The sequence below is a fragment of the Globicephala melas genome, chromosome 8 (assembly GCF_963455315.2).
Source record: "Globicephala melas chromosome 8, mGloMel1.2, whole genome shotgun sequence".
Taxonomy (NCBI): Eukaryota; Metazoa; Chordata; class Mammalia; order Artiodactyla; family Delphinidae; genus Globicephala; species Globicephala melas.
In genome coordinates this window covers 4,834,386-4,853,442 of record NC_083321.1, presented here as the reverse complement: position 1 = coordinate 4,853,442, position 19,057 = coordinate 4,834,386, and the positions used below count along the sequence as shown (strand labels likewise).

The 19,057-nt window shown below is 58.2% G+C and overlaps 1 protein-coding gene across 2 annotated transcripts in view; it reads left to right on the top strand.

Annotated features, from left to right (window-relative positions):
- The window catches only part of LRP5 (LDL receptor related protein 5), a 108,594-nt gene that overhangs the window by 48,127 nt on the left and 41,410 nt on the right, over positions 1-19,057 (top strand). For both annotated transcript variants that reach the window (XM_030833262.2, XM_030833261.2), the window contains exons 6-7: positions 8,428-8,824; positions 10,726-10,897. In XM_030833262.2, coding sequence (XP_030689122.1) covers positions 8,428-8,824; positions 10,726-10,897 — 569 coding nt within the window. The remainder of the gene's footprint in view (positions 1-8,427; positions 8,825-10,725; positions 10,898-19,057) is intronic.

The following is a 19,057-nucleotide window of genomic DNA, read 5'->3' as shown; positions in this document are numbered from 1 at the left end:
TGTGTGAGGGAGGGTCTGTGGCTAGCCTGCTTCATAGCCAAGGACAGGCAGAGCTCGCTCAAGGCCACGGAAGAAGGGACAGAGATGGGATCTGAACCCGGACAGCGTGGCTCAGGGTCTGCCCCAGCCCCTGCCCTGCACCGCCTGGGCCCCGGGGGCGGCCACATGTGGTGCACCAAGGCCGTCTGTGGGACACCTCTGGTCTGCCCTCCGTGTGGACCAGCAAGGCCCCCGTGTGGGCTTTTTAAAGAACTGAGCCACCTGCCTGAAGAGGTGGGACGCAGACTTCCTCATGCAAGTCCCCAGCTGTCTGACAGCCCTCAGCCCGCACTCCTGCCTTTCGGGGGACCAGGCTGCCCACTTCTAATTTGTCCAGCCGGCCACACTTCGTTCAAATGTGTCTCTCTCTCCCCACCCCCATGGGTACCTGGGTGTGTGTTCAGTGCCGCTGGGAGGGGACGTGCTCTGGGGCGGTGGCCTCGAGCTCCGGGGCTCACCCGCTTTGTCATGGGACCTCCCAGCCTCGCTGGGGACCTTATCCACACCCGAGTGCTACCTGTGAGGACACAGGCCAGGTTACTCGCTCAGCGTCGCTCAGTGAGGCAGTGGGGCTGGCCTCTGGGGGTCACAGGGCTGGCGCTAACCTGGCTGCTATCCGGCCACCCCTGGACGCAGGGCAGGGGTGACACCGTGCACACAGCCCCAGCTCCAGGCTGGGGTGCCTGTCTGGCTGGTGGTTCCCAGGGGCTGCAGCCTCCCCGAGTGCTGGCCTGGAGGCCGGGGGTGGGCCGTGCGGGGGGACAGCTGCTCGGGCCTCGGGTTTCCAGCGGAGCCGGTGCCCGGCCTGGCCACTTCCTCTGCGCCTTGTGACCCTGCGGCCGCTCGGCGCGGTTTCCTGGGCCTGGGTGCCAGCTTGTGGTCTCAGTGTTTGTCCAACCACTTACCCCCGGGGGGCAGTGGAGAAAATCAATTGCTAAAATACAAAAAGAAACCAGCTGCCTGCCAGCTGTGAAGCTGTTTATGGCCTCAGAAACTGCAGCGTGGAGGGCGGCCTGTGCTGGGCCTGGCTCTGCCCTTGTGGCAGGAGGAAGCTTCTGGGGTTGGTGCGGCCTTGGGGGGACCTTGGGGCGTGAGACTCTATGTGTGGGGGGCTGGTCCTTCCCGCCGGGGGCCGTGACCTTGGACCTGCAGTTGGTTCAGCGAGGGGTGGAGGTGATGTCCACCCTGCCCGCTGGGTTGGAGGGCGGGAGGTCAAGGGCCCTGCCTCTTTCATCGGCGTTAATTTGGTCAGTCTGTTGCCTGGGATGCGCTGTTACTTGGCCCTTTAGTGAAAAATCCCTTTCCCCACGTTGGGGCTTGGAGGGGCTTAACCGTGAGGCCGTTTCAGGTAGGTTCCCACACTGGGCGACCGCCAGCAGTGTCCTGCTGGGCTGTCTGGGGGGCTGTGGGTGCTTCTGCCCCATCCTTTCCTTCTCCTGTTGTTCTGCACCCCCAAACAGCTCAGAACCTGGAGGTCGAATAGATCGCACCCCGTCCCCCCAACCCCGGCCTGTGGCAATTTAATGGAGGGCTAGGGCGCTTCTCCCACCCCCCCACAGGTGGCCTAGTGAGAAAGACCCGGGGGGTCCCCGGAGTCCAGACCCACCTCCCCACCTAGACCGTGCGATCCTCTAAGGACGAATGCGTGCACCCCTCTTTTAAAGCCTTCGTTTTTTCTTGTTACAAAGTAACATTTGTGTTCACTGTAGGAAGGAAGACATCCAGAAAAATACCGGAGAGAATAAGATAGCCACCCAGAGATAGCCGCTGTTAACGTCTTGAGGTGCGTCCTGGCCTTTCTCCACGCGCACGTTCACAGCTCTCTGCGTGATTTCTATTGTAGGTGCAGCATCACGGCTGACTTTCCTGCTTGTCACGTCGCGAGCTTTTCCTGCCTCTGCCCTTCTCCAGAGCGTGCTGTCTGGGGTGTGTAGCGGCTGACCTGGACCCCCAGCCCCTTCGTTTATGTAATGCTTTCCTTTGTGGGATCTTGAGATCGTTTACAGGTTCTTTCCCTCGGGTGTGTGGGTTCCGCTGTTTTCACCAAGCCTCCGTGACCCTCTGTGACCAGGAATCCATGTGCATTTCTAGCTGCTGCTTTGGGCTGGCTTCTCAGAGGGGAAGTTGCCGGGTCAGAGGGTCCCTGAGCCACACTGCCATCCAGGAAACGTGTGCCCGGGACAGTCCCCTGGGAGGTTAGGGGGACGTGCTACCCCCCGCAACAGAGTGTTAACCCGTCTTGCAACCGAGCTGGTAGCCTCTGGCCTCCTGCTTCTACTTGCAAATTACGGAGAAGTTACCCATTCTTTGTGTTTATTGGTTGTGTTTTTCTTCTTCTGTTAATTTGTGTTTATGGTTTTTGCGTGTTTATTGTTGGGGTCTGGGTAGTCTTCTTGTTGATTTATATGCCTTTTACCTTTCTTTAAAATACTTCACAGACTTTGTTTTTTAGAGTAGTTTTCGGTTTGCAGGACAGTGGAGTGGAGAGCACTGAGAGCCCCTGTGTGCCTGCCCTCCCTCCTGACGCAGCTTCCCTTAGTATTAGGATTGATTTCTAACATTGTAAAAGGCACATGTATTTCCCGTGCAGGGGTTGACACACCGCCACCACGGGCCAGATTGCTCGCGGCCTGTTTTGGGGCAGCCGCGGGCTAAGTTTCGTTCTTACATTTTTACATGGTTGAAAGAACATCACGAGAAGAGCGTTTTGTGACCTGGGAAAATGAGGGGACCTTCAGATGTCAGTGTCCACGGAGGACATTTTCTTTGCACACCTTTGCTGACCCGTCGTCTGTGGCAGCTTTCAAGCGGCCGCGGTAGAGCCGAGGGGTTGAGAGAAGTGGCCGTGGCCTCGCAGAGCCGGGAGCGTCTGCCACCTGGCCCTTGACAGAAAGCACACAGACCCCTGCTGGAGACCGGAAGGCCGGCTGGAATGGTCCAGAGATAGCACTGCGGGTGTTCACCTGGGTTTCCTGCTGGCCTCTGTTCCAGGTGGCTCTCTGTGTGTCTTGTGGCGGGGCTCCTGCTACAAGCACGAGCTTCCATTTGCACGAGGCTTCCTTGCAGACAGCGGTGGGCTCAGAGCTGCCCCGGCGTCCTGCGGGCAGAAGGTATTCAGGGAAGAGTCGTGGCCTGCGGGACCACTCAAACCCTCGGGGGGCACCCAGCCTCCGAACTCAGACCAGACCCCACGGGGAGGGGGAGGTCGATGGTCAGCCCCACTCCTGCCCACAGGGCTGCAGGGCGGCCCCTGCGCCCTCCGGCCTCCACGCTGCTGCCCATGCCAACCCTTCTGTCTGGAGTTCCTGCCCTTGAACCCATCCTCCTATGGAGACTGTCCCCTTACCCTCTGTTCCGCACCTGTTGGGAGCTGAATCGTGCGTGTGTCCCCCCCACCCCCGCCGAATACACACAGTGAAATCCCCACCCCGGAGCCTGTGGATGTGACCTAACTTGGAAGTAGCGTCTTTGCAGTTGTAACCAAGTTAAGATGAGGTCATCCTGGATTGGGATGGGCCCTAAACCCAGTGACTGGTCATCTTATAAGAGGGAGATTTAGACACAGACACACAGGGGAGGAGGTCACGTAAAGATGGAGGCAGAGATTGGAGGGATCCAGCCACAAACCAGGGAACATCAGGGATCGCTGGCAACCATCAGAAGCCGGAAGGAGCGAGGAAGGATGCTCCCCAGAGCCTTCCATGAGAGCGCGGCCCTGCCAGCACCTTGGGTTTTGACTTCTGCCTCCAGGACTGAGAGAGAATCAGTCTCTGCTGATCCGAGCCACCCGGTTGGTGGGGATGTTACAGCAGCCCTTCTCTGTGTCCCCTCGTTTGCGCGATCCCGGGCCTGGCACAGGGACGGTGCCCCAGAACGGACGGTGGCTTGGTCTGAATGGATGTTGGCAGGGAGGGAGGCCGTTGAGCTGGACGTGTCCGTGGCATTGGGCCCTCTGTCCAGTCTGCTTTTCTGTTTTGAGGCGAACATACTGCCAGGAAGGCAGTGCCCTGGCCTGGCCTGTGCCCCGTGCCCTGCGCTCGGCTCCGAGGCACGGATGCCCCCGCTCCTTCCTGCCTGCGTGCAGGGGGAGGGGCAGAGGTCAGGAGCCTGCCCAGACGAGGCTCCAGGGACCTCTGCGCAGCCAGGAGGGAAGGTTTCACTTTCTCTGGCAGCTCTGTGGGGCAGGCTGTTTGTTTAAACAACCCCAGAGGAAACCATTTGGCCAAACTGTTAGTTTCTAAACAGCTTACTTCCCTGGTGTTTAAACGAACTCCTCCCCAGGCTCTGTGTCTGGTCCCAGGGAGGGGGTTGGCCTCTCTTCTTCCGGGCCCGGCACAGCGCCCTGCGCCCACCCCAGGGGGCCCGAAGCAGGCTGCCGCTCACACCTCCCTACAAACGACCCTGGAGGTTGCCCTGATGAGCATCTGTCAAGGAAGGGGCCCAGGCCCGTGGTCCTCTCTTCACAGCTGCCCCCGCTGGCCTGGCCCTGGATGGCGTGCCCCACGCCTCTGTGCTGGGCACCGCCTGCTCAGACCTTCAGGCAGACGGGCCGGGCCGCCGCTCTTTCCTGGGGGTCCTGTTCTCTGCATTTTTCTCGGCAAAACTCAAGTAAAAACCTCAAAGGCTCTGCAGCCCAAGGGTGTCGGAGACACCTCCCCCGCCCCAGCCTTGGAGTCAATTAACACCTACAGATTTATCCCAGAGTTTAATTACTGCCTCAGCCACAGAGACTTAATCCTGAGGAATGCTGAAAATGGGGTTCCCTGATGGCGGGGTGTGCTTGAGGCTTTGTACTGACCTGGTTACCAGAGGGCTGGCGCCAGGCACACTTCACCCCTGGTGGCTCTGTGCCCACGGGGACAGGCTGCTGGAATCTGCTGCATGGTCACAGCCACATGGAGCCCAGAGGCTCTTGCAGCTGGAGGCCAGTCTCCCGCCACCAGTCTCAGCCGGCCCCCTTCACAGGTGCCCGTGACCCCAGCTTTCCTTCCCAGCACTGATTCGTTAATGGTCTTGCTCACTGAAGGTCTCTGCCTTGTGACCCCAGGAGCACCGTGGGGGCAATTCCCGCATCTTTTGTGTCCACCCCGAGCCCCAGCACCTGGTCCGGGACCTGGCCTAGTGTAGCTGCCCACAAAGAGACCGGGGGGGTGAGCGAGCCTGCTGGGCCAGCGCATCGATCTTGGGCTTCCTGCGTGTACCAGCTCCGGGGATTGAAGTGTTTCGTGGTACCTTGCTGCCGTGTGTCCTTGGGCGGGGAGCTTAACCTCTCTCTGCATGGGGTTCCTCCTCAGGAAAATGGGGCGTGATCACACCTCAGAGATTGGTGTGAGGACTGTGCTATTTCAGGTGATTGTGTCTGGAGGATCATGGGAACAGGGACGGGTGACACAGGCTGGAAATATGTTTGACCAAGCGTCTGGTTCCATCGGGACCCAGCATTTTCTGGGGAGCTCCCTCCCCCAGCCTCCATGGTGGCAGATTAAGGCAGAGCCCTCCGTAGAGTTTGGTTTATGGTCCCCTTGATGTCAGAGCTAAATGGGGACGCAGACACCATCAGGTTGGGCTGATTCTTCACTATAAATGAAGAAACTAAGGCCCAGAGAGGGTTAGGGACCTGCTCAGCATCACACAGCAGGGGCAGGGCCAGGAGGTTTCTGCCCTGAATTCTCCCTGCTTGTCCTAGGATGTTAGCACCTGTTCTGGGCATGGCCCTGTGCTGGGGGCTGCAGAGCGCAGAGGGGCAATGTGCCAGAATCCCTGTGAGCCAGTAAGGGCGGTGCGCAAGCAGAGGGGCAGGAGGCATGTATGTGTGGTCAGTCCATCCACTTGGAGGGGAGGGAGGAGCAGCTTCCTGGAGGAGGAGGAGGCCTGCGACCTGGCCCTCGAAAAACGGGGTCTGATGTCACTAGAACATTTTGGGAATGGAGCCCAGCAGAAGACGATCGGTTGAAATGCAGAATTCCCCTCCCCTCCCTCCAGCACATACCAAACCAGAACTTGCATGGACACCTCTAACGAAATCTGAGTTTGGATCTGGGACGTTTCCGACGTAGCCGGGCACCTTGGGCACCTCCCTTTCCCCCCCATCTGCCCCAGTTTCCCCAGCGCTGGGCTCGTGAAGCCATGCTGTCCGTGCGCGCCCTCTAGCGGGAGTATCGGGTTATGAACTCTGGGCCTCAGAGCAGCACAGTCCGGATGGGGTTCCTGCCCTTAATTGAAATGCAGGGCAGGGGGCCCCAGAACCCCTGTAAAACGCTGGGTTCTGAGGGCTCCACCCCTGTGACAAAAAGCCGGTCAGTTGCTCGAGGGCTGTGGCTGGACCAGGCATGAGGAGACCAGGCAGTCGGCTGCAGAGCCCAGGCCTGGGGGCCTCGGCATAAGGAGGATGCTGGGCTGCCCCCATCCCTCACAGCTGTGTAACTTCAGGTGGGTCCTTCCCCATTCTGCGCCTTTCATCAAACCAGGCAAGTGGCCCCCGGGTGCCAGAGGTGTCTGTGAGCCTAATCTTCCTGCTTCAAGGAAGCAGGAGTCTGAAGACCAGAAAGGTCCAGAATGAGTGCGTGGACTGTGACCCAGCTCTGGGGGAGGGGCCACACCCTGACCCCAGCAGCCTCCGGAGGTGTCCGAGTCACGGCTGGCCAGCACCCCTGGGGTCCCTGAGTCCATGTGAGGCTCCAGGTAGTAGCACGTGAGGCTACTTCTGCTGGGAGTTCTGATGAGTCCAGGGAGGATCCAGGGCAGAGTCAGATGTGTTTTGTTTACGGCAAGTTATGCTCAGAGACCAAGACTGTCTTTGCCAATAATTTATCTAACACAGGTTCACTGTGGGAATTAGGATTTATAATATTAACAATAATAGTTCACAAGCCAATACCATATGGGATAATGTCTCTTAATAAGTCAATAAAGAAATAATATACTCCAAACCAATTACATTATTGTTCCAGGCAAAGGGAAAGTGAAGGATGTCAAGTCCAAATGTAGTTGAGGTGTAGCTTTCTACGAGTTGGCTCTCCGTAGTCAGTCCGTCCAACTAAAAGCTGGGTGTTGGGCTTCCCTGGTGGCGCAGTGGTTGAGAGTCCGCCTGCCATTGCAGGGACACAGGTTCATGCCCCGGTCCGGGAAGATACCACATGCTGCGAAGCGGCTGGGCCCGTGAGCCATGGCCGCTGAGCCTGCGCGTCCGGAGCCTGTGCTCCGCAACGGGAGAGGCCACAACAGTGAGAGGCCCACGTACCACAAAAAATAATAATAAAAAAAAAAAGCTGGGTGTTGGCTGCCAGCTCAGGTCCCTTGCTGCCGGGGCACGTCGCTAGCAGGTGACAGCACTGGTGACGGCGGGCCAGGTGGGCTGCTCTGAAGGTCGTCACTCCAGGGGCCCTTCCGTGGCTGTACCACTGCCTACGAGGAGGCGCCTCACCAGGGCAGGAACAGCTGTCTTCTCTCTTCCTGAGGCTGTTGTGCGCTCTCACAGCACCACCGACCAGGAGTGGCCTGTCCATGGCAGGAGCTCAGCCAGGAGTCGCCTTGCCCAGTCCTCACAGACCCTTGGTATTTAAAGCCTCAATGTCCATTGCGTCATTGTCCTTATGGAGAAGCCCCAGTGGAGCCCGTCGCCAGCTGAGTGTATCGACAAGGACATGTCGATGACGTCACCCTGGCACAGCTTCCTCCACGTAAACAGATTCACCTTTAGATAAAAACAACTTCACTTAAGTCGTAAACAAGCAGATTGGAAATCACAACAAACCAACACACAACAGTACGCAATACTGCTGGGGGGACAAAGGGGGAGATGGGGCGCCTGCCCCCAGGGCGCTCACCCCTGTGGGTGAGACGGCCACCTGGGAGCCATGGACCTGTGATGACGTGTATGGTCATGGGACCCGAAGCTGCCTTGCCGGATGGGCGTGGGGAGGCAGGGTGGGCTTCAGGGAAGAGGTGGCATTTGAGTCCAGTTGGGGCTTTGAGGAGTATGGTGGGCGAGTGGGGCCTGGAGCCCAGGGCCCAGGCGGGACTGGTAGTTGGGGCTGGTTTGTGGCCAGGAGAGGGGCTTGCAGGGGAGAAGGGGGACTGAGTGTGAGGCAGCTCTTACACAGTGATTGAAGCCAGACGACCGTGTGGCTTTTGGCTGGCTGCTTAACCTCTCTGTGCCTCCATTGTCTCATCTGTGAGATGATGATACAAATAGCGCCAGCCTCACGGATCTCTCTGAGGATGAACTAGTGGCTGTGTAGGAAGATCTCGGCGAACATCACCTAACATTACTTGTCCTTGCCAGGAAGCCCCGGGGACCTGGCTGAGCCCCTCTCCTGCCACGCCCACTGCAGGCCCGGTCTCCTGTCCTGCCGCCGGCCTCTGACCCCACTGCTCGTGTGTCCACAGGGGCCGAGGAGGTGCTGCTACTGGCCCGGCGGACGGACCTGCGGAGGATCTCGCTGGACACGCCGGACTTCACAGACATCGTGCTGCAGGTGGACGACATCCGGCATGCCATCGCCATCGACTACGACCCGCTGGAGGGCTACGTGTACTGGACGGACGACGAGGTGCGTGCCATCCGCAGGGCGTACCTGGACGGGTCGGGGGCCCAGACGCTGGTCAACACCGAGATCAACGACCCCGACGGCATTGCAGTCGACTGGGTGGCCCGCAACCTCTATTGGACGGACACGGGCACCGACCGCATCGAGGTGACGCGCCTCAACGGCACCTCCCGCAAGATCCTGGTGTCCGAGGACCTGGACGAGCCCCGCGCCATCGTGCTGCACCCCGTGATGGGGTAAGGCTGGGGGCGGGCGTGGGAGCCAGGCTGCGGGGGGCCGGTGGTCCTGGGGCTTTCTTCCCACATCAGGATGAAGCAGATGGCTGGGCCCTGCTCCCAGAGTCCTGGTTCAGGAGAACTGGCCTTTCTAACAAGCTCCCAGGTGATGGGCTGATCTGGGGACCAGACTTTGAGAAGCTCTGACACAGAACTTGGTTACCTTTATAGAAAACCCTGGAGACCTTGGGTAAGTCATTTCTCCCCCTGGGCTTCAATCTCCTCACCTGTAAGATGGAGCCCTCCACTGGGGTGATTTCTGGTTTAATAATGGTAACAAGAGTGGTGGCCACTGCAACAGTTACTGCACACGTGCCAGATCTCTGCCAGGCACGTTCCACGTAGCCAGCACATTTTTCTCCTCCTCTCGCCCCGTGGGGTAGGTACAGTTGTACGGAGGAGGAAGCTGAAGCCCAGAGAGGTTAAGTGACTTGCCCAAGGTCACACAGCTGGGAGGTGGGGATTGGACCTAACAGTCTGGTTCCAACTTTGCAATGTAGGATTCTGTGAACCTGGTCAATCAGTGTAGGAGCCTTTCTGAGACCCTCAGCTGCTCAGAGGGTAGCAGCTGAGTGCCTTCCTGGGACCTCATGACCAAGAACACGAAACTGGCAGGCCCCAAGAGGGGAGGAGTGCTGGGACCTCTTGGGGGCTGGGGCTGCAGGGGAAGCCCCCCGCCCTCAGTGAGGGATGTGGGCCCACGTCCTGGGGATGGCCTGGAGGGGCTGGGAGGGCAGCCCTGGAAGGCAGCTGGTCCCGGGAAGGTCCCTGGGGGGTGACTGAGCTGCATTGACTGTAACTGTGCCCACGAGGCACGTGCCCCATCGGAGTGCCCACAAGGCATCAGGTGCTTCTCCCATTGCCCCAGGGCTGAGGCTCAGTGTGAGGCGACCCCGCAAGGTGCCTGCTGTGTGTGGGGGGCAGGGGTTGCAGCCCCTCTGCCCAGGGAGCCTGTACTCTGGTCCCCGCCCCGGGGCTTTCAGACGTGCTCTTGCTGTGGAGCCGCCTCTGTCTATAGAAGCCCAGCGGCACAGCCCTCGGAGGCGGGTCACGGGGCTGTGGCTGGACAGGCCCAGGGCTCGAGCAGCACCGCGGAGCCTGGGGGGGAGTGGACAGACAGAGGCTGCTCTGTGTGCTGTCGAGGGGCAGGGCCGTCCCCCTGGGAGGGGGGGTGGGGGTGAGAAGCGGGCCCCCGGGGTCTGAGGGCCAGGCAGGCAGGAGCTCGTGGCCAGCTCCCGTGTCGGGATGCGGGCTCTGGGTTCGGGAGATGGGGACCTGCTCCCACTCTGCCACCGATGAACTCTGTCAAGTCACCCCCCTCTGTGGGCATTACCTGTGAAGTGGGGGTGGGGTCCCCCCTGGCCTCGAGTGTGAGGACCTCAGGAAACGGGGTCGGGTCAAGTATAAGATCACAGGGTTCAGGGGTGGGAGAGGAGAGGCCGCCAGCCCGGAAGGGCGCTGTGCTCAGGGCTCAGCTCTGGCCGCTTTCTCTGGGCTGAGCCCCCCCACCCCGGAGGGCCCCCAGCGCCCCACGCGATGTCACTTTGCTTCTCGGGGCCGCAGAGAGCGCGTTGCCTGCTTTGCTTTGCACGTGGGAGCCCTTCAGCTACTCGAAGGAGGTTCCACTCTGCCTCTTCCTCCCCCTGGGAGCTCAGCCCCTCCCTCCCCGGGGTCCCTTGACAGGGCGTCTGCTGTTTTGAGTCCTAGCGCCCCGTGTAGTTAAGCCCCTGCTGTCCCCGTGGAGCCCCTGGTCCTGCACACGGGCTCGGACGTGGTGGGTGGGTGGGTGCTGTTCTCAGTCCTAGGGGTGCAGCCTGGATGGGACAGATGGGCAATGTCACGGACATGTACTTCTTCTCCAGCCTCATGTACTGGACAGACTGGGGGGAGAACCCCAAAATCGAGTGTGCCAACCTGGACGGGCAGGAGCGGCGCGTCCTGGTCAACACCTCCCTGGGCTGGCCCAATGGCTTGGCTCTGGACCTGCAGGAGGGGAAGCTGTACTGGGGAGATGCCAAGACGGACAAAATCGAGGTGAGTCATCCTCGTTGGTCCACGGAGCTGCTCAGCGCAAGTGGAGGCGCAGTGCTGCAGCCGTCGAGCCCTGATCTTTATGCAGAGGCTGGCCTGGCCGCCCCTGCAGCCCGTCATACGTGTCAGGTGGGCAGCAGATAGATGCCTGTGCTATGCTATTTGGCCAAATAGAATCCTTGAAGAAATAACTTACTGTGATGTGTTTCTGACATACGGAAGGTATGTAGCTGAGTTAACAGCACCATAGGGTGTATGTGGTTATGTAAGATGTTATCACCGGGGACTTCCCTGGCGGTACAGTGGTTAAGACTCCGCCCTTCCACTGCAGGGGGCGCAGGTTCAGTCCCTGGTCGGGGAACTAAGATTCTGCATGCTGCGCGGTGTAGCCAAAAAAAAAAAAAAAAAGATGTTATTAAGGGGGAAACCGGGACAGGGTACGCAGGAACCCTCTGAACTCCGTGTGCAACTTCCTGTTTCAAAATACAAAGTCATAATAAAAGAAAGAAATAACACATACCCACCACCCAGCCTAAGAAGTGAAACATAATGTAGCTGATGCCAGAGGGGACCACTCTCCTAAGTTTGACGATTCGTTCCCAAGCATTAAAAGACATTTACTATGTGGACGTCACGCGGAACAGCACGCAGTCTTGTGTGATCTTACATGATTAAAGTGGTGCTCTGTACGCGTTCTTTAGCATCTTGCGTTTTGCTCAGGGGTGCGTTGTTTGCGGTGCTCTTGACCATACGGTAGTTAAATTGGTCCCTGACGTTGGTGCCTCTCCTCGGCTGGATGCCTCCCTCGCTTCCGGTAGCTTCTGGATAATCCTCGTCAGCTCTGGTCACATCACTGCTCGTTGATATCACCACCTGGGGGTCACCTTCGCTCTTCTCACGGCTCCATGGGGAGACCCCCACCAGGCAGCTTGCAGGGGGAAGGCGGGAGCGAGACTATGACCGTGCGTCTGTGTCGCGGGGTTTCAAGCCACGCTTCTGAGCAGGAACGCGAAGGGGACTCGGGGCTGGGCAGATCCCTCTCCCACGCAAACCCAAGGAGCTGCAGTTGGCACCATTTCCTGTTGGAGTTCCCTATGAACTGTCACTTTTGAAAGGATCTTGTTTGAAGACACTTGTCTCTCTAGCCTCTGAGCCTGAAGGCGAGACCCCTGTTTCCTGCGGCGTGGCCACGCCCACCGTGTCCGTAGCCACGCCCACCCCGGGAGTGGGTTGGGGATGCACGTGTCCAGCTGACACTGCCAGACGCGCTACAGGCATCGCTCGGTTTACTCCCACAGCAGTGGGTTGGTTGGGGTGGGTTTTTTTGGTAAAATAAACATAAAATTGACCATTTTAACCATTTTAAAGTGTACAACTCAGTGGCATCTAGTACATTCACAGTGGTGTCCAACCATCAGCACTCTCTAGTTCAGGAACATTTTCATCACCCAAACCCCATAACCTGTTAAGCAGTTGGCCCCCAGTCTCCGCTCTTCACCCCTCTGCCCTGGCAACCACTAATCTCCCATCTGTCACTATGGCTTTGCCTGCTCTGGACATTTCATGTGAGTGGAATCATACGATCAGTGGTCTTTTGTGTCTGGCCTCACGCAGCAGAATGTTTGCAGGGTTCATCCATGTGGCAGCGTGTGTCAGTACTTCATTCCTTCTCCATTGTATGGAGAGACCACATTTTGTTCATCCGTTCATCTGTTGGTGGACATGTAGGTTGTTTCCACCTTTGGGGGATTGTGCGTAATACTGTTATGAGCATTTGTCTACAAGTTTTTATTTGAGCATCTGTTTCTAATTCTTTGGGGCACGTACCTAGGAGTGGAATTGCTGGGGCATATGCTAGGTTTATCTTTAACTTACCGAGGAACCGTCAGGCTGTCTTCCACAGTCTGCACCATTCTACATTCTCACTAGCAGTGTGCGAGTGCTCTGATGTCAACATATCCTCACTGACACTTGTAAAATTCTCCTATTATCACGGCCAATTCCACGGGTGTGCTGTGGTGTCTGGTGGTTTTGATTTGCATTTTCCTGAGGACGAGTGATGTTGAGCATCTTTCCATGTGCCTGTCCCACAATAGTCTTTTGAGGTATGTGGCATCGTCCCCACGTGTGGATGAGGCACTGAGGCCCAGGGGACAGTAACCTGCTCAGGGTCATGCAGCAAGTAGGTGCTTTTTGATTTTCTGCTTTCAGAGTCAATCCACAGACAGAGCCTGAAGCGTCAGGCTACTGTACGCAATATAAACGTTACCTGCCGTGGTTATGGAACAGTGGGATGGACCAAAGTTAGGAGCGGACAGGTGGGGAAGAGCTTCGGGGTAACCAACAGAGGCCCTAAAACGCTGACATCGTGGTAACAGGAGGATGGGGGAGGGGCGTGGCATAAGTGACAAAGTCATTGCCGGCAGAGTACGCGGTGGCTGGTACGGACAAACCGGGAACATGCGCCCCAGGCGTATCACCTGTTGATTTGGAGCCAATCACCAGGAGGCCCCAAAAGAGAGACAGAAGAATTGGAAGTGTTTGGGATTCTTTAATCCAACAAACTTGGGAAACGTGCGGAGGCTTTCCTGCCTCACTTCTCTCTTTGGAGCCTCTAATACACTTTAATAAGGAGACCTCCCACGGGGCACTAAACTGCGTAAGTGTTCTCCAACTACACGATCTACGGCCCCCTTTCTTTCCGTGCTGTGGCTCCGGTGGCACACACTTTGGGAACGCTGACCTAGGCCGCCTGCCCACACGTCCAGAGCTGACCCCGGCTTCGGGGTTAGTGCTGGACTCTCCCTCCGCCCCTGCCGCAGGGAAGCCACGGACATGGACGGACATAGAGGTGGTTCTCCGTGTGAACTCCAAGGGTGGGAAGCGCCCCGATGAATCGCAGGTGCATTAGGTCATGGCAGCTTCTTGGAGTCAAGCCCGGAGCCCAGGGCAGACCCTTCTGGCATTCTTTTCGGTGGTGAAATGCCCCAGGGTGAGCTTCTTGGAGGTGGCCCGAGCATGCCTGGGGACTTGCCCACGTGTTCCTGCTGTGGACACCCTCCCCCTACTCGGGCCTCAGGGTTTGCTGCTGAACACCCAGTGGGCGTCAGCTCTGCACCAGGTGCTGGGTCACCTTGGTACATACGCCCAACAGATGCTCCTCTGGTACATGTTACATGAACCTTGGGATCAGGCCACCAGCCCAGGTGCAGAAGCCCCTGCTGGGGTCACGGTGGATTCCATGGGCTTCGGGGGAATAGCCGAGGGCAAGGGGCCGTGTCTCCTTTCCTGAGGACTCAGTCAGACTCCAGGCCGGGGGACGGTCAGGGGAGGGCTCTTCCAGGTCAGCACAGCGACGGGACACGCTTCCAGCAGTGGTCACGTCTCTAAGACGTTATGCCCGAGACAGATGCTAAGGAGCCTGAGCGTGTTTCTTGGGCATATCTTGCCGGGTTGCTTTGGATGGGAGAAGGGATTCTGTTCCGCGTGGTTGTGCGCGTGGCCTGGCTCCGAGCGCAGGCGCCGGCAGGAAGGAGCTCCACGCCGTGTCCACCGGCTTCCCTTTGAAGAGGCATCAGTCAGGTTCCCGCTTCGCCCGCCCGTCCCGAAAATGACTTCCCAGGGCAGCTGTGGCTGATACCCCGACAAGCTGGGAGGAGAACAAAGGTCTAGAGGGCCGAGTCCACGAAGTGGGGATTCCTCTGGACGGCGGTCCTGGCACATAGATGGATTTGAGCAACCGAGTCCAGACTGCGGGCAGGGCCGCGCCGCCCTCCAGGTGGGCCTCCTGCCGCCTTGCCTGTGACGGCATCCTGGACAGCGGGTTCAGGCCAGCCTCGGGTTGGCAGCTCCTCGGGGGATTAGCTCGGGGTGGCTCCCCGTCTGGGGGTGGGGGTGGGCCCGGGGCTGGCTCACTCTGGAAGGCAGCCCTGAGGTCCCCTCCCCGTCCTCAGGGACCAGGGATGGACCGCCAGGGCAGTCCTGACATGGCGCAGGTTGGAACCGTGTGGGGTGGACATGGGTGTAGCCCCCGCCTCTTTCTGCACCCACAGAGCTGCCTCTCTGCTCCCTGCTTTCGCACCCTCTTGGTCTGGGGGTTCCCTGGGGCACCTCCTTAACCCTCTTCCTGAGTCTAGAGCCCTTGGGGTTAGAGGTTCCTGCCCACAGGTGCTTAGACTTTCCCGTGGCTCCAGCCACATCCTCAGGACCCGGCCTCTCGCCCTTTGCTTGCGTGTTTCCCCCTCCCCCTCCCTGCCCAGCTAGGCTCCCAACACAAGAGCGTGTCCTCTCCTCCTCCAACCTGCCACAGCTCTTCGGCCTTGTGCCACAGGGTTCAACTTTATTGGTAAAAGTAACTCGGACTCACTGTCTCCCTCTTCTGTCTCTAACTGATGGCCCCTCGGGCCCTGCACTTCCCTCCTCTCCCTCTGACCAGCTTCTTGGCAGGTGCTGGGCCCATGACAGCCCAGCGTGGGTCCTCTCCCAAGCAGATTCTTCCATCCGGAGCTCTTTCCTGAGCCCACGTGCCCAGCTGCCCCCAGCCCTCTCCCTCGGAAGCCTGAGCCGCCTCCCGCCACATGCCACGGTCTCACATATGGGAGCTGCTCACCTCATCCACGCACTTGGCCACACGGTGTAGGGTCTTCCTTTCCAAAACAGCAACATCCTGGTTCCGGCCTGGAGGCTGCCTCTCCCAGCCAGAGGCTGTAAGGCCTTCCACATCTATGCAGGGCTTGTGCTCTCACTTAGCTATGGAGTCATCATCATCTTTTCACTTGTTTGTGAGCGGCCATGTCTCCCAAAGCAGGCGGGAGCTCTCTGGGCTTGAACTGGGGTCTCTGTGCTGATCCCCTGGCAGGGAGTCAGGACACACCGGGTCTGCATCAGAAGCGACCTCTCCCTCTTAGGCCTTCCCCCACTCTCTCTGTCCCCCACTTCCCCTCACCGGCCCGTCCTTGCATCCTCCTTCCCCACAGCTGCCTGTCGGATCGTCCCTGAGTGGAACTCCTGTCCTGTCGTAGCTCGCGCTGCCTCTTTCCCTCAACCCCCCTCCCCGCCCCTGGGCGAGCATCTGTTCATCCTGCAGCACTCACTGAATGTCACCTCGTGCTGGAAAAGCAGCACAGGACAGACCCATGCCCTGGTGGGGTCAGTGTTCTAGAAGGGGAGATACAGACAGCAGTGACCGGGACAACCGCAGCCCATCAGGTGGTCAGTGTTCTAGAGGGACGCCGAGCAGAGAGGATGGGGGCCCAGGGGGCGGGGGGGCGGGTCGTTCAAACTCCCCTGACAGCACCCTAGCTGCTTTTCCAGCCGCGTTGGTTCTGAAGCCCTGCCTTCTCCTCTCACTGACTTGTGTATATCCTGTCTATTTCCTTCTGTTTCTAGAGTAGCGGGAGGAACGGTGCCCGTTATTAATCCTGAAATAGGCAAAGCGTTTAAACACCCTTGTGCTCACACAGTGATCAGGCAGGTCTCTGGATGGCAGTTTTAGCCATTCCTGGGTAAGAGCAGGCTCGGGCCTTGCCCTTTGCGGACTGGAGCTGTCTTTCTAAAGCTTCCTCCCCAGCTGTTTCCCCGCCCCGAGGATGGAGGAAGAAGTTTTGCAGGTCGACCCGTAGTCCAGGCTGTTTGGCCCGTCTCTGGGGCAGGAAGTGTCACCTGTGTGTGGCTTGCCTTGTACTCGTTGGAGGCCCCGGGGGTCACTTGGGCTCTCTGCAGCCCCCCCCCATGTCTTCCTCGGCCGGGACCACGGGGAGGTTGTGTCCCTCGCAGCCGCCATCTGCTGGTGGCCGTCTACTGTCAGGGTAAGCATTCATGGGGAGTACCCGGTGGGGAGTGACACACCCGGTGGAGCAGGCGGGCCAAGGATGAATCACAGCCTGAGAAGTTAAAAATACATCCGTCCCCCTGTTCCTGACATTTCCTGAGTCGATGGAGGTGACTTCCGGCACGAACAGAATAAACACTCATTGCAGGAGTGACGGATTGGCTGTGTGTCCGGGTCCATGAGCCCTGGGGAAGAAGGGTGCAGGGCTTCCGGGCAGCGGGGCCACAAGCTGTGCGGGTGTGTAAGATCTCTTTTGTTACGTGAAACAATAACCAGAGCAGTTTTAATTTGGGGCTTTGTGTCTGAGTATAATTGTTCCATCAGAGAACAGAATTCTTTTTTTCTTTAAACGTGTGCTTTCAAAGGGTTGGTCTTGGGCTCTCGCCTCTTTGCACGGCCAAGTCATTAGAAACAGAGGATTCGGTGTAAGGCGATTGCACCTCAGGTGACTTTTTGGGGTCTACTGTTTTGTGGGTGGCCGTGCAGACCCCGCAGCTGTGGGTTCTGCCTCTTGGAGTACGGCTGAGGGCGGGCTTCTCTGGGGTCTGCCCACCCTTCTGCGCATCACGCAGCTGTTGATCTGCGGGTCGTGTGATGAGCTGGCCAGGGGATGGATGTGTGCTCTGCTTGCCCTGCCTCTACCCCACTCCAGACCTGGGCTTGGTGTGTGGAGTCAGCCGAGCACAGGAGGGCGGAGGCCAAAAGGTCGGACAGCAAGGCTGGCTGGCACTCGGGCGCCTTCGGCACCTGGCTTGACCATTTTGATATAACTTCCTGGAGGTATCTAGTTTCCTCTCCTGAAAATCAAGGGCAGGGGAACTTCTTGAGCAGGGGTTGAAACCCGTGGACCGGAGGCCAGAATGACTATGTTTGTGCCACTTTCAAACGCACGGTGGTTTTTACACTTTTTTTTTTTTTTTTTCCGGCACTGCACAGCATGTGGGATCTGAGTTCTCTGACCAGGGATTGAACCCAGGCCCTCGGCAGTGAAAGCGCAGAGTCCTAACCACTGGATTGCCAGGGAATTCCCTACATTTTTAAGTGATTGAAAACAATCAAAAGAATGGTATCTCGTGACATGTGAAAATTATATGAACTTCCAGGTTTTTTGTTTTTAATTTTTGTTGTTTGCACAAATAAAGTTTTATTGGAACACACTCGCGCTTGTTTTAGGCACCCTCGGTGGCTGCTTTATCGCGACAGGGACCTTATGGCCTCAAAGCTGAAGGTATTTACGATCCTTTTCAGAAGCAGCTTGCCAGCCCCTGTCCCCGGCAATCCGCCTCCTGTGCTCTCTCCCGGCTCCCGTGTTATCAGGCGGCCCAGATTCGATTCTGTTCTTTCTGGGCTCCGCTCAGGGCCCAGGAAAGGGGGAGGCCCCCGAGTTGGCCCCAGAGGGAGCCTGGGGACGGGGGGGTTGACACGTGTGCTCCCTGTACACAGGTCCTACTTGTCTGCTCCAGGATTTGGGAAAGGCCTGGTCCAGCAGAGTTACTTCTACAGATGTGTTGGATTTGGTCAAGGTGTGTTGAAAGCTGCCGTAAAAAGGCCGCTTCGGGACCATTTATTTTCTCAAGTGTTAGAGTCTTGTTGTCCTCCCAAGTTGGAGGGCCTGAGAGGTGTTTCATGGGGTCTGTAATCGTTCAAAGTGGGATGGGGTGAGGGAGGGGCTTCCGAGGCAGAGGGAGGCCCTGCCAGCCCAGAGCCAAGGTTCTGTCCTTGCGGTGGGTCCCGCCAGCCCAGCCCGGGGAGGAGCAGCTCACACCCTCCTCACTTTGTTCTGGGCAACCAGAGGGTGGGGCGAGGGTGTGTGTGGGGACAGAGGTTGGGGGAGGGATTGCTGCTGGCCAGCGGCTGTCTCCCCGCCCCCCACATCTGGCCCCTTGTCCTCTGCGGGCTCACTTTCATCCTTCCTAAGCTGAGGAACATGTACTTCCTCCCCTCAGTCAATAGAACATGCACTTATTTATGTCTGGAATTGAGCTGTTAAAGGAAATAAAGAAAATGTGGACATAGAGAAGGATGAGAAAAATCTCTTCAAGAGATGCTGTTGGCATTTTGGTTTATAAAAGGTGGAGTCTTTATTTTCCAGATGTGGGTGCTCTCTTTATAGCGATCATGTCCTACCTCTACCGTTCTGCCCGCCCCCGCCCCCAGCACCCAGCCCTGGTTATTCTGTGTCAAGGAAGGAGCAGGGGGTTGAGCCCTGCCTCTCACGGGCTGTGTGTTGTTAGAGACACTCTTTCTCTTGCTGTGCGCCTCCTCGGCGGGAATCCCAGGCGAGACCCCTCCCCACGTCTGAGTTCTGTGCGAAGCGTGTGTTCATCGCCTTT